Source organism: Helicoverpa zea, chromosome 28, assembly GCF_022581195.2.
Source record: "Helicoverpa zea isolate HzStark_Cry1AcR chromosome 28, ilHelZeax1.1, whole genome shotgun sequence".
Taxonomy (NCBI): Eukaryota; Metazoa; Arthropoda; class Insecta; order Lepidoptera; family Noctuidae; genus Helicoverpa; species Helicoverpa zea.
The window spans coordinates 6324040-6338602 of NC_061479.1; the positions used below are offsets into that span (position 1 = coordinate 6324040).

Genomic DNA, 14563 nt, shown 5'->3' on the forward strand with positions numbered 1-14563 from the left:
ACTGAATTCACTTTTAACTTTATAATTATGTTAATAGCCATCTCTACAAACCTATACCAATAAAATTACTAATATTCCAATTCCCTTGTTACAGAACCATGAAGCCACTATTTCCAATAGTGGTCGCCATCTTGGTGATAACGGCAAACGCTCACCCGGAGAACATCGAGGATATTAAGGTACTCCCCCAAAGCAAGGAACCTATCGTAGAGGCAGAAGCCAGCGAGCCGCAGCCCAGGACCGAGCGTTGCACAGCATGCTCCGGCACTCTTAGTCTTAAGTCCCCCAAAGAACTACTAGCAGCCATCAAAACTTTGCCCAACGCTGAGGTACATACCCAGGAATCCTTCGAAGGTTGTTCCTCAGAAAAAGGCTGCGCTGGCATCAAAGTAAAAGATGGAAAGGTAATCCAAAAATTCGGAAACCTTCAAGCTTTCAATGCAGCAGCAAACGCCGACACTGCAAACGAGTTTCAATTCCAAGCAGCCGGTAGTAATGTCTTCGAAGGTGGAGTTCCCAACGGTGGTCCTTTCTGGTGGATGAATCAAAACTCGCCGTTCAAAAATGGCGCAGCCGGTGGTGGGTCTTTCGAGAAGTTCAGCAAGTCTTCCTCAAGTTTTACGAGCTCAAGTAACGGTGCTGGGGGCGTGGATCTGGCTGCCAATCCTTTCTTAAACGGTGATTTCTCGAAGCTGGCGGGTGGAGCTGGGTTCTCTGGTGCTGGTGGTAACTTCGCCAGTTCCCAAAGCTTCGAGTCTTCGGCTAAGGAAATTGATATATCGAAGAACCCGTTCTTAAATGGTGGTGTGCAAGCTAGCGGTTTTGGTGGGCAAAGTGCTTTCGGAAGTGGTTCACAGAGCTTTGGTGCTAACTCTCAAAGTGGTTTTGGAGCGCAGGGAAGTCAGGCTGCTTTCGGATCTCAAGCTGGTCAAGCTGCTTTTGCGGGCCAAGGAAATCAAGGCTTTGGAGCTCAGGGACAACAAAGCTCCTTCTCACAAGGAAGCCAGGGCTTCAACGCTTTCAACTCTGGCAGCAAATTCGGTACCGGTTATACCGGATCCTCTCCTGCCCCATTCGCGGCTCCGACTGGGTCCAACGTGAACTTGATTCAGAATTCCCAGAAGGAGTATGACTTTGAGCAACAGCAACAGACTCAGCAGAATATAGACGAGGTTTTCCAGAGTACTGGAAACGTGAATGCCCATGATAATTCTGATGGTGGTTTGCAGCAAACCTGTGCTGGTCAAGGATATGTGTGTGTACACAAGTCACAATGCAACAACGGAGTGGTCAACACCAATGGAGGTGGTCTCCTTCAAGCTAATACTCAGGTGAGTTTTTAATACTTTTTTAACTAAACTGTTTATGGTCTGACCTTTGCATTGCATTTACTGACTGACAGCTGCTGTCAGTCAGTAAATGCAATGGTTCCCTTGACAATTGACAGCTGTCAACTGCACTAACTATTTGGTATTGTTATTTCTTTATTGTAGTTTGTGACAGGAATCCCATAGAATAGGTTAACTCCTAATTTGGACTGACATCATAATCGACAGTGTTTTTCATAATAGAACGTTTATTTTGAAGATTGAACGTGAAAATTCGCTTATTTGCCCCATTTATTTTTGAAAATATCTTGCGTATATCGAGCGTATTAATAGCTATTGCCCGTGTTTACAGCTTTTAAACGGACGAACCGAATTCGATGAAGTTTTTTATACGATCAAGCTGATGTTATATTATATTATGCATTATACTCGGCTCAGAAGTTTTAAAGTTATCATCTATTTTGTCATCTCGTAAGCAGATGAATCATGTTATTTTTTATTAATGATACAAATCATTAGGAAGGCCTTTTAAAAATATATTGTAACATTTTCGATGTACGTATAAATATAATTTGACCTTTACTTACCTTTATTATTGAAAGGTCAGATAGCAACAAAAATCGATATTTTTTAACGATATGAAATCCTATACAATTTCCTTTATAATTGACGTATAAGATTAATTATAGATATTATTTCTTAAATCGACGTTTGCACATAATTTATCAACAAGGTTAAGCTGCGATTGACGCGGTCACCACTAAGATGGGTGACCGTTTTTTTTATATTTTTGTAATTTTTGCCAAGTGCTTTTTAATGCAAATTCCGTATTTATAAATATTCAACAGTTTAATTAAGGTTTTGGTCAAAATTACGTCAATTACAGGTTTTTTTAATTACATTTATCAATCAGATGTCGTTTTGGTAATAAAATTAGTGACCGGACACGGAAACACGTAATACTTACGTAAAATATAAATCTAGTAGTAATAAATTTTATATAAACTAGTCTAAAGTAATTAATTAGAGTCTAGGCAGTTACTAAATGTCTAACTTCTTTTTAAAATGATATTTTTTAAATTGCTACTTTTACTTTTTTTTACTTTTCTAAGTTTGTATGTACTTTCTAAGTATATCTTAGACACCAATGGCTGATAAAAAAAGGTGAAGGAAAACATCTTGAGGAAACCTGGATTATATAGTCTGAAATCACCAACCCGCATTGAGCAAGCGTGGTGATTAATGCTCAGTCCTTCTCCGTGTGAGACGAGGCCTGTGCCCAGCAGTGGGACGATAAAAAGGCTGTAACAGGAAATTGCTTATCATTTGAATATTCTATGCTTCTCTGTTGGAAAGTCTCTGAAATGGCTTGACTGTATTTGATAAGATTTCTGTAATAGAAAGTTATGCCATAACTTATTGGACTAGTAACTATACAAGCCACTTCCCGCAACCGGGTAAAAAGTAGCCTACTTTCTTAGGCCTTAGACTATCTATGTACCAAATTCCATTTAAATTGGTTCAGTATTTTAGCGTGAAAATGGAACTGACAGACCGACAGAATAATTCGCATTTATAATATTAGTAAAGCATTAATAAATCAACAACTTTAAAACAACAATAATTAATGATTTCCTTAACGACCGTTCTCAAATCAAAATTCATTGACAACGGAACAACAGTCTCATCAAATAAGACTCATCAGTTTAGGAGATGTACAAACAAATACGCATTAATAAAACATGATTTGTAATTGGAGGTATCCGGGTTCGGTGCTAGGTTGTGGCATTTTAATAACCTTGACATTTTGTGCTATTGTCGCAAACATGCGTTAAATAAAGTTTAATAAATCAGTTTTTTTTTTTATACGCATCTTTAAGTTTGTAATGGTTGTTTCCAATTTTCGAAAATCTATTTAAATAGCTTCCAAATAATTTAAAGATCACCCCTCCTATGATTTTGCGTCTTAAATCTCTTTACTTTTTATGTATTCGATTTTTTTCTATTTTTCTTAAAACATTGCCCAGAAAACGCTCGATCACGTGACTGTGACGTCAGAGTATACTATGTGTTCCTTTACACTTTGCACATCTAAAGAGAAGAAACTAATTAGAAAACTCATTGATTTTTAAATTCTAATAATGTATTCTTATAATATAGATACAAAAACAAACATTTTAAACATTTACATTATTTTTAAACATTGGGCACAAAAGAAAATACCTGTAATGTTTTGAGTTGTGTACGCGGTAAAATAAAACTGTGCAAAGGAACGTAAAGTTTGTGTTTGTTATTGAGGTTATATTTGTGTCATCTTGGTTATTAGCAAAGAATTGAGCCACAAAAAAACTATCATCTTTCATAAATCCTTTCTCCATAATTCTTTTCTAGCTTTCTTTCGCTCAAATACAAATAAAAACTAAAGAAAACATCACATTAATTCTCAGTTTATACCTGTCATAGACTGTCACTGTCAAATACTTGTCATTGTCAATGTAAAGTGACGACATCGGACTCGATTCGCCGTTTTCAAGGGCATGACGTAATAGACGATAAATTTAAATTTCATAAATTATTTAAAAATTATGTGGTCAGTTATTATTAATATAATATAGCTTATCGTGTTTCTAATTTTGTAAACATTCGGTGCATATAAAAATTTTTAATTGACTGAATACCCTAGTATTCCCTATTATTGATTGAAGTTTAGAACCATGACTTTTAGACTTAATTGTCAGTTAATTTCGATTTCATAGTGATTAATTTTAAAAATGCCATATTTCGGGTGTGTCGTACCTAATCACATTAAATTAAATACGTTAATATACTGGTTAAAAATGTCGATTAGCTCAAAGAAAAAAATAAAATACGTAAAATAAAAAAATGATTTTTTTCTAACAAAGTAAATATAATAAAAATGTGCGAGAATTAGTACACCATATAAGAGTCAGTCATTACAAAAAACTGAAATTCTCCCTTGAAAACTGACAGCTGTCAACTGGTCAAAACATTCGATACTCTTAACTTTATCTCTGCTTTACACATGATGTTGTAAATTATAAAAACTAAAATGACTCCTGTGGCTAAACGACTGAATGGATTAGGTTATTTTCTTTACAATTCGCCATAGAATATCATAAAGTATATATATGTGATAGGATTTAATGTGATTAGGTACGAAACACCCGATATACTAATATAATATACCTAGAAGTTTTTTTTTTTTGTTATTTTATATCCTAAAAGCTCCGAAAGTACTGAACCAAAATTTAAAAAAATATTTCACTATTTCCGAGCAACATAGGCTGCATTTCATCTCGGTCGGTACGGGTAGTCGTTTCCACGGGAGGCGGGTAAATCCGCGGGGAAACAGCAAAAATATTAAGTACTAGCTGGTGCCCGCGACTTCGTCTGCGCAGGTTTAGTATTTCGAACAATATGTTTACAAATTGTAGCCTATGTGTTATTCTGATGTATAAGCTATATTATTGTAAAGTTTCATTAAAATCCATTCAGTAGTTTTTGCGTGAAAGAGTAACAAACATCCATACATCCATACATACAAACTTTCGCGTTTATAATATTAGTAGGATAAAGTTCTTAACAAATCGAAAATAAGAAAAACAACACAAATACAGAAGCCAATCAAATATTAAAATACCTCACAGTAATTATCCTATCAAAACAAAGCCAAGGCGATCTTCATTATTACGTAAATAATAATACTTACTATTAAGATAGCTACAGGCTTAATAATACTAACTTCTATACTACTATAATAAAGAGGAAACATTTGTTTATTTGTACTCTAAAAGCTCCGAAACTAGGAAAAGAAAGGCTATATTTTATCACGGTACGGTCAGAAGTCACCCTTGAAACCCAATCATCATCATCATCTCAGGCATAGCACGTCCACTGCTGAACATAGGCCTCCCCCTTAGATCTCCACAGATACCTGTTGGAGGCGACCTGCATACAGCGTCTTCTTGAAACCCAATACCCCTTGGTAAACTGGCTGTCAGACTTTCTGGCTTCTGACTACCCGTAATGACTGCCAAAGACGTTCAAATGACAGCCGAGATTATACTACCAAAAGTATATATCTAAATACAAAAAATATATAAAGTTTCTTGCCGGCTCTTCTCCATGAGACCAACTCTTTGGAATCGTGCAACTAGTGTGACGTTTCACAGGAGCCTCATCATCCTCCGAGCCTTTTTCCCAACTATGTTGGGGTCGGCTTCCAGTCATAGGAGCCTGCAAAGGCCTATTTGAAACGAAAACATTTGACTTTGACTTTGAAGGTTGAAAAATAACCACAAAGATGCAAATTTCAAATTGTACGCGTGAACTATGAGTCATATACTTATTTAGTTATAACCACGCCTTTAATGGAAAAGGTTAAGCAGAAGTCACACCCACATTTTGACAGCTATGTTTAAATTCTAAGTTAATAATGGTAAAGAACTAACCTCTCAAGTATGAGTGTGTTCGATTCCAGGTCAAACCAGTACCAATGCAACTTTTCTAAGTTTGTATGTACTTTCTAAGTATATCTTAGACACCAATGACTGTGTTTCGGATGGCACGTTAAACTGTAGGTCCCGGCTGTCATTAAACATCCTTGGCAGTAGTTACGGGTAGTCAGAAGCCAGAAAGTCTGACAACCAGTCTTACCAAAGGATACTATTTTATAGGCTCATCATCATCATCGTCATCATCATCTCAGGCATAGGACGTCCACTGCTGAACATAGGCCTCCCCCTTAGATCTCCGCAGATACCTGTTGGAGGCGACCTGCATCCGTCTTTTTATAGGCTCCATTTTACCTATAGGTATTTCAAAGAAACTAGTCTAACCAATATTTGGATAATAAGTCTTATATAAAACCAACAAAATAAAGGTCAAGTAAAAACAGACACTAAGGTAGAATTTCTCAGAATTTCAACCAAAGAAAACACTAAAATGTTAGGTATTTGAGTGTGTACAGTAAACTGCACATCAGTGGTAACTGTCATGCACCTTAACTCAATAGTAAAAAGTACGATTTTCCTATAAAACTGTTACCACTGACCTGCAGTTGACTGTACCAGTAGAATCGGGTCAGCTTGAAAAACTTAGACGTTTATATTATACGCTAGACTTAAGCAATTGTAAGGAAAACATTTTGATGACCGTCTGGTTAAAGCAGACATGTACAGTTGGCAAAATGATTTGTGTTTAAAATTAAGCAGGGTATTGTTAATTTTTATGTAATTTTTATCCCTTAGACAATTTATAGTAAGAATGTTTTTAGTGTATTAAAAAAAAATATAATTTAAAAAAACTTAAAATCATCGCTTGTCATGTATTGTCATCAGAACTCAGAGCGTGTGCAAAATTTCATCCTAATCGAAGACCGGGAAGTGGGTCAATTTAAGATTCCAAGATTTTCTTACATACATTGTGTTAGTTACAAGTGAAGCTAATATATGTAAAAAAAAAGATTACTATATGCTCCAGATGGATTAACTAGAGGGCAAGGTAAAATTACAAAAAAAAATAACAAACCATTTGTGACATCAATTCATTTTTACACAAATTAAGGATGAAAAAATATAACTAAAAATATTTTTTCTTTAAATATATCATCATAAATCAGAAATTACAAATATTTTTTTCTTTGAAAAACAATAAATCAGACCAATTAACATCATAACTAAAAATTCTTCTTCAAAAACTGACATCTCAATCAAAAACCAAAAAAAAACATTAATCACGTCATCCAAACGTCATATTTTAAAACAATAAATTACAAAATAACAATTGTCATGGCATTTCTGCTAACTACATCTCGATGTCCTTTCTTAAAGCCGACTGGAATTGCAAAATAACTACTTAAACTTAACTGCCACGTAAATAAATGATCATCTGACTAGCCCTTTCCCAACTATGTTGGGGTCGGCTTCCAGTCTAACCGGATGCAGCTGAGTACCAGTGTGCCACAACGAGCGACTGCCTATCTGATCTCCTTAACACAGTTACCCAGGCAACCTAATACTTCTGTGAAAGACTGGTGTCAGACTTACTAGCTTCTGACTACCCGTAACGACTGCCAAAGATGTGCAATGACAGCCGGGACCTACAGTTTAACGTGCCTTCCGAAATTTGCCACAAATGCAAACAACATTTTTAACTAATAATATTAATTATAAGTACGGAACCCTTCGTGTGTGAGTACGACTCGCACTTGACCGGTTTCTTTGTAAATGACTCACAAATACTCAGGTTAAGTTGTTGACAAAAGATGTCAATATATGATTGATATTACAACTCTTACTGACATTTAACTGACAGGCTTACAATACGACTCAAAATATTTACATATTGCGAATGAAAAAAATAACTTTGTGTGTTGAATTTTGTGGTTAAAAAGCTTGTGTTCAGGGGACGAGGAACGTTACTAGCTCCGCCCTTACACGTCCATTATTTTCAAAATGAAATCACCAATCAATCAAGACCAATCTTTGACAGATTAGTTTTGATTTGACAAGGAACCCGAACGTCTCGTTAGTTCTAGTAACTGATCACGCCTACTGTACGTTGCTTGAGCTACAAGAAGGCGCCTGACCTACCTTCCTTATAGCATCTCCGCTATCTTTCTTTCCTCCGTGGATTGTCATAAATGTCATTGGTTGATAGTACTTAGATATTTTCACACTCAAACATAAGATTATTTCATTATAATATTCTTAGTAAAGACATCGACACGCCTTTAAAGCTACTGCAAACATTATTATCGATACTAGGTATAATTTATACGAATATAATAAAGAGGAAATTATTTAGTTTGTTTATACCCTAAGGGCTCCGAAACTACTAAAAAATTCTTTCACTGTTGGAAAGCTACACTCTTCCCGAGTAACATAGGCTATACTTTATCCCGGTACGGTCAGTAGTTCCCACGGGACGCAGGTGAAAACACTAGTACTTTATAATCGTGTAAGTATGTCATTATATATTGAAATGTTTATGTTAAGTGAACAATATCGCAGGTAGAATTTAGTGAATAAATCAAAACAACAGCCTATGTATGACACAATAATTCACACTCATACATAATGTATAAAATGTATGAAATTCATACATTAATACATACATGAATATAAGATTGATAACCCCGAGCTAGGAGCCATTGTTTGTAACAAGAAATTATTGTTATAATGTTTGCAGTAGCGTTTAAGGCGTGTCTATGCCTACTAAGAATATTATAAGATACTAGCCGCTTTCTCGCAGTTTTACCCGCGTCCCGTGGGAACTACTGCTCGTACCGGGATAAAATATAGCCTATGTTACTCGGGAAGAGTGTAGCTTTCCAACAGTGAATAAATCTTTCAAATCAATTCAGAACTTTCGGAGCTTTTGAGGTACAAACAAAAAAAAATATGCGCCTTTATGTAGTACATTATTTATTTTAAAAATAATTTCTATAGATTAGGGCTAGAGATTTTTACTTACAACCAACAAAATTAAAGCTACCTTCATACTCATACACCTATCTTTACCGATGACGAAATATAGGCGAAGCTTTAGAAATAACAAAATACAAAATCTATCTAAAACGTTTGTACCAAGATATTGTTAGTATGAACTATCATTTATCAAGCCGTCGTGTACTGAGAACATTAAATGTGGACATGTATCTACAAAGGTGAGGATTTCAAAATATGTATGTTTGTCTGTTCATTGCGAAACGGCAGTAAGTAAGTTTGTAACTTCTTTCTCTTATAAGTATTTTCGCCCGCGGCTTCGCCCGCGTAGAGTTCGATTATATCGCGTTTCCAAGAGCATTCTTCAAAAGTCCGGGATAAAAACTATCCTATGTTCTTTCTCAAGGTAATCTCTATCTCTGTACCAAATTTGATTAAAATCAGTTCAGTGGTTTAGACGTGAAAGCGTAACAGACAGACCGACAGAGTTACTTTCGCATTTATAATATTAGTAGGGATTTCGCATTTTGTTATACTAGTTTTCGTCCGCGACTTCGCCTGTGTTTCGAGTGATCTACTATCCGTACCGGGATAAAATATAGCCTATGTTACTCGGGAAGAGTGTAGCTTTACAACAGTAGAAGAATTTTTCAAATAAGTCTTGTATTTTCGGAGAAACAAACAAAAAATGATTCCTTTGTATTATTAGTATAGTTTAGATTACAAGCAAGTCAGTAAGTCTGTCACCAGTCTAACCAAGGGGTATTGGGTTGCCCGGGTAACTGGGTTGAGGAGATCAGATGGGCAGTCGCTCCTTGTAAAGCACTGGTACTCAGCTACCTCCGGTTAGACTGGAAGCCGACCCCAACATAGTTGGGAAAAGGCTCGGGAGATGATAAATCCTTTCTTAACATTAAAAATGGGAAAGAAACTTTGTCTGACTATGAAGCCGAAACTCCTGCCCCGTTCCCAATTTTATTTGGGGTCGGCGCAATATGTCATCCTCTTCCATTGTCCCCTGTCACTCGTCATACTGACAATAAATCAAAACAACAGCCTATGTATGACACAATAATTCACACTCATACATAATGTATAAAATGTATGAAATTCATACATTAATACATACATGAATATAAGATTGATAACCCCGAGCTAGGAGCCATTGTTTGTAACAAGAAATTATTGTTATAATGTTTGCAGTAGCGTTTAAGGCGTGTCTATGCCTACTAAGAATATTATAAGATACTAGCCGCTTTCTCGCAGTTTTACCCGCGTCCCGTGGGAACTACTGCTCGTACCGGGATAAAATATAGCCTATGTTACTCGGGAAGAGTGTAGCTTTCCAACAGTGAATAAATCTTTCAAATCAATTCAGAACTTTCGGAGCTTTTGAGGTACAAACAAAAAAAAATATGCGCCTTTATGTAGTACATTATTTATTTTAAAAATAATTTCTATAGATTAGGGCTAGAGATTTTTACTTACAACCAACAAAATTAAAGCTACCTTCATACTCATACACCTATCTTTACCGATGACGAAATATAGGCGAAGCTTTAGAAATAACAAAATACAAAATCTATCTAAAACGTTTGTACCAAGATATTGTTAGTATGAACTATCATTTATCAAGCCGTCGTGTACTGAGAACATTAAATGTGGACATGTATCTACAAAGGTGAGGATTTCAAAATATGTATGTTTGTCTGTTCATTGCGAAACGGCAGTAAGTAAGTTTGTAACTTCTTTCTCTTATAAGTATTTTCGCCCGCGGCTTCGCCCGCGTAGAGTTCGATTATATCGCGTTTCCAAGAGCATTCTTCAAAAGTCCGGGATAAAAACTATCCTATGTTCTTTCTCAAGGTAATCTCTATCTCTGTACCAAATTTGATTAAAAACAGTTCAGTGGTTTAGACGTGAAAGCGTAACAGACAGACCGACAGAGTTACTTTCGCATTTATAATATTAGTAGGGATTTCGCATTTTGTTATACTAGTTTTCGTCCGCGACTTCGCCTGTGTTTCGAGTGATCTACTATCCGTACCGGGATAAAATATAGCCTATGTTACTCGGGAAGAGTGTAGCTTTACAACAGTAGAAGAATTTTTCAAATAAGTCTTGTATTTTCGGAGAAACAAACAAAAAATGATTCCTTTGTATTATTAGTATAGTTTAGATTACAAGCAAGTCAGTAAGTCTGTCACCAGTCTAACCAAGGGGTATTGGGTTGCCCGGGTAACTGGGTTGAGGAGATCAGATGGGCAGTCGCTCCTTGTAAAGCACTGGTACTCAGCTACCTCCGGTTAGACTGGAAGCCGACCCCAACATAGTTGGGAAAAGGCTCGGGAGATGACGATGGAAGTTTTGATTAGGTACAAGTTTTATTATAAACTTTTGAACACTACTTGAAAGAAAATATCTTGAGAAACTTATGTTTAGACCATAGGCTTCAAACACTTAACTAACAAGGCTATCAATATATTATTTACTATTATAATGAATTGAAATACTATTTAAATAAGTACAAGATGAATTATTGCTTGTCCAATCAGGATTGTCAAATGATTTATACTTGTATGTTTGTATTATCATTCAAATATATTAAGCATACTAGCTGTTTCTTCTGTATCCACTCGCTTACTGAGGTAACTACATTTTGCACTCGTATAAAAAGTAGCGTGTATCAAATTTTATTGAAATCAGTGCAGTAATTTCGGGAAGACCTAAGAAACGATGGATGGATTGCCTGAAAGATGACATGAATAGGAAGGGAGTGAGTGTCAGTATGACGAGTGACAGGGAAAATGGAAGAGGATGACATATTGCGCCGAGCCCAAATAAAATTGGGAACAGGGCAGGAGTTTCGGCTTCATAGTCAGACAAAGTAACTTTCCCATTTTTAATGTTAAGAAAGGATTTATCATCTGCCGAGCCTTTTCCCAACTATGTTGGGGTCGGCTTCCAGTCTAAGAGGATCCAGCTGAGTACCAGTGTGCCACAAGGAGCGACTGTCTATCTGACCTCCTCAACCCAGTTACCCGGGCAATCCGATATACCATAAGACTGGTTGTCAGACTTAAGAAAACACATTTGGTATTTTCTTAACTAGCTGTCTATCATATATCAGACAGACACGAGATAAGCATCGTATTGCTTACAGTCTAGACCTAAGTTAGGTCAACTGGTTGTCAAAACTTAACGCAACTTTAACCTTTCGTAGTCGGGTAACATGGTGCCCTTTCGTGTACATTTCTATACCTATTTTTAGAACATTTCTTGAGCAAGAGTTGTTCGAGGAAAATTTTGCTGTGCGGTCCGTTTCGACATTTCTTTATTAGCATATTAATTTGATGAAAATACTGCTTCATTTTGTATGAAAAATAATATAAAGCTAAAGAATGTGTTTGTTCGATTAATGGGCTATCTAACACTGAAACACTTTTTCAAGTCGGATTAGCAGTTTCTGAAATTAGTAGTTGAAATAAATGGACTCTACGGCTTTATAATATTACTAGTTTTGCCAGTGGTTTCACCCGCGTACACTGGGAACTACTCCGAGCACTTGGAAAAAAATATCTTCTAGCCCTCCTTCGTAAATTAGCTATTGAACACTTCAAGATTTTTTCTAATCGGATGAGTAGTTAATGAGATTAATGTGGTCAAATGAATTAACAAAAATTCTTTAGCTTTATAATTATTATAATTTTAATAAATAATGATATTCCGTTGCATAGTTGTATTAAAAGCTGTCACAATCCAGGTCAAAGGTTAGCATCTAGACCGAACTGACCTCAAAAACGACGTAAAAATTGCATTATGTCCCAATGCAATCGTTCTAGATCTAATATTTACAAAAGAGTCTTCGATATGGTATTGCAAAATACAATACTCGCTTCCATTCGTTGGATAAATATAATAATTAGTTTACGTACTAATTTAGCAAATATTTGGTTTTCAATTATCTTTGTTTTTAGTAATTTTGCAATAGGTTTGAGTTTTGGTAGGCACGCTTACTTTTGGTCCCGTCTGTCATTTGAACATCTTTGGCAGTCGTCACGGGTAGTCAAGCCAGAAAGTCTGATACCAGTCTAACCAAGTCGGGTTGACTAAGTAACTAGGTTGAGGAGATCAGATAGGCAGTCGCTCCTTGTGGCACACTGGTACTCAGCTGCATCCGGTTAGACTGGAAGCCGACCCCAACATAGTTGGGAAAGGCTGGGGAGATGAAGAGATTCCGTTACATAGTTACATTCAAGTCGACCTAATAGAAGCGTGTTAAAAATCGTAATTCCAATACTTCAACCGCAAGACATAACAATTAATTATTCTTCACAGCAAAAACCAAATATTCACACTTAGAACTTTAGATTCTTTGAAAACCGACCACAGCATATCATGACAGACTTATTATACAAGTTAATTACAAAAACAAGAAGAAAAACTGTCAGTTATATACAAAACAAAAGAACAATGGTTCTCACAGAGAAAAAAAAACTAATTAGACCGAAGACGTCCAGTTATTTCCTTGAAAATACGTCAGTTAAGAAAAAACTATATCCGGAAATATAATTACGTGGGCGCTCCGTAATCCTGAATTATATTTAACACGCTTTTATTAGGTCGAAGTACCAAAGCAACTTTTATAAGTTTACATGTACTTTCTAAGTATATCTTAGACACCAATGACTGTGTTTCGGACGGCACGTTAAACTGTAGGTCCCGGCTGTCATTTAACATCCTTGACAGTCGTTACGGGTAGTCAGAAGCCAGTAAGTCTGACACCAGTTTAACCAAGGGGTATTGGGTTGCCCGGGTAACTGGGTTGAGGAGGTCAGATAGAGCAGTCGCTATTTGTAAAGCGCTGGTACTTAGCTACATCCGGTTAGATTTCAAGCCGACCCCAACATAGTTGGGAAAAAAAGGCTAGGAGGATGAGGATAATTTTATTAGGTGGAACTGTATGTAACTATGTACCTAATATAATCTAAGGTAACTAATTCAACCATCTTCCAAGGACCGTAGCGTCATGAAATTGTCAGCTGTATGTAGTTCTGATGACAATACAATAATATGGTACTGTCGAACTGATCTGATGATGGAGCCGGATTGAACTATATTTTTTTAGATAGCTAATAATTATTAACACTTGTTTTACAAGTATTTGTCATTTTGCATTTGAATGTTACATTTTGATTTATTTGTATTACTGGTTCTCACCGGAACAACTTCGCACATCCGGATGAAAAATAGCCTTCCTCAATCACCTAATACTGACTTAATTTTGACAAATATGTATGTACCTATATTCTAAACTAGCGGTATTCCCATAGTTTCACTGGTGTTCCGGGGAATTTTCTTCCCGTACCGAAATAAAATATAGCCTATGTTACTCGGGAAGAGTGTAGCTTTCTTACAGTTAGGTAAAGAATTTTTAAATCAATTGTGCAGTTTCGGAGCCTTCGGGGTATAAACAAACAAACAAACAAAAAAGTGGTCTCTTTATTAGATTCCTAGTATCACTACCTTTTTTTAACAATGTCAAAAATCATCAAATGACCCCTCCCGCTGTGGGTTAGCAGCGGAGAGGGAGTGTCAGACTCTTACTGACTAAAAACCGTCGTGTTCCGTCGTAGACCTTTTATGTACCAGGGCCGCGGTAACTCGCGCGAAGAATCCCACAGCCCCGTAATTATTATAATGTTAAGTCAAATGACAATCCTATATTTTAAATTAATGATATTAAATAAGACAGCCTTACATGTA

At 36.2% G+C, this 14563-nt stretch overlaps 1 protein-coding gene across 2 annotated transcripts in view; it reads left to right on the top strand.

Annotated features, from left to right (window-relative positions):
- Positions 1-14563, top strand: part of LOC124643605 — a 61323-nt gene that overhangs the window by 18886 nt on the left and 27874 nt on the right. For both annotated transcript variants that reach the window (XM_047182608.1, XM_047182609.1), the window contains exon 2: positions 95-1331. In XM_047182608.1, coding sequence (XP_047038564.1) covers positions 99-1331 — 1233 coding nt within the window. In that variant the 5' untranslated portion in view covers positions 95-98. The remainder of the gene's footprint in view (positions 1-94; positions 1332-14563) is intronic.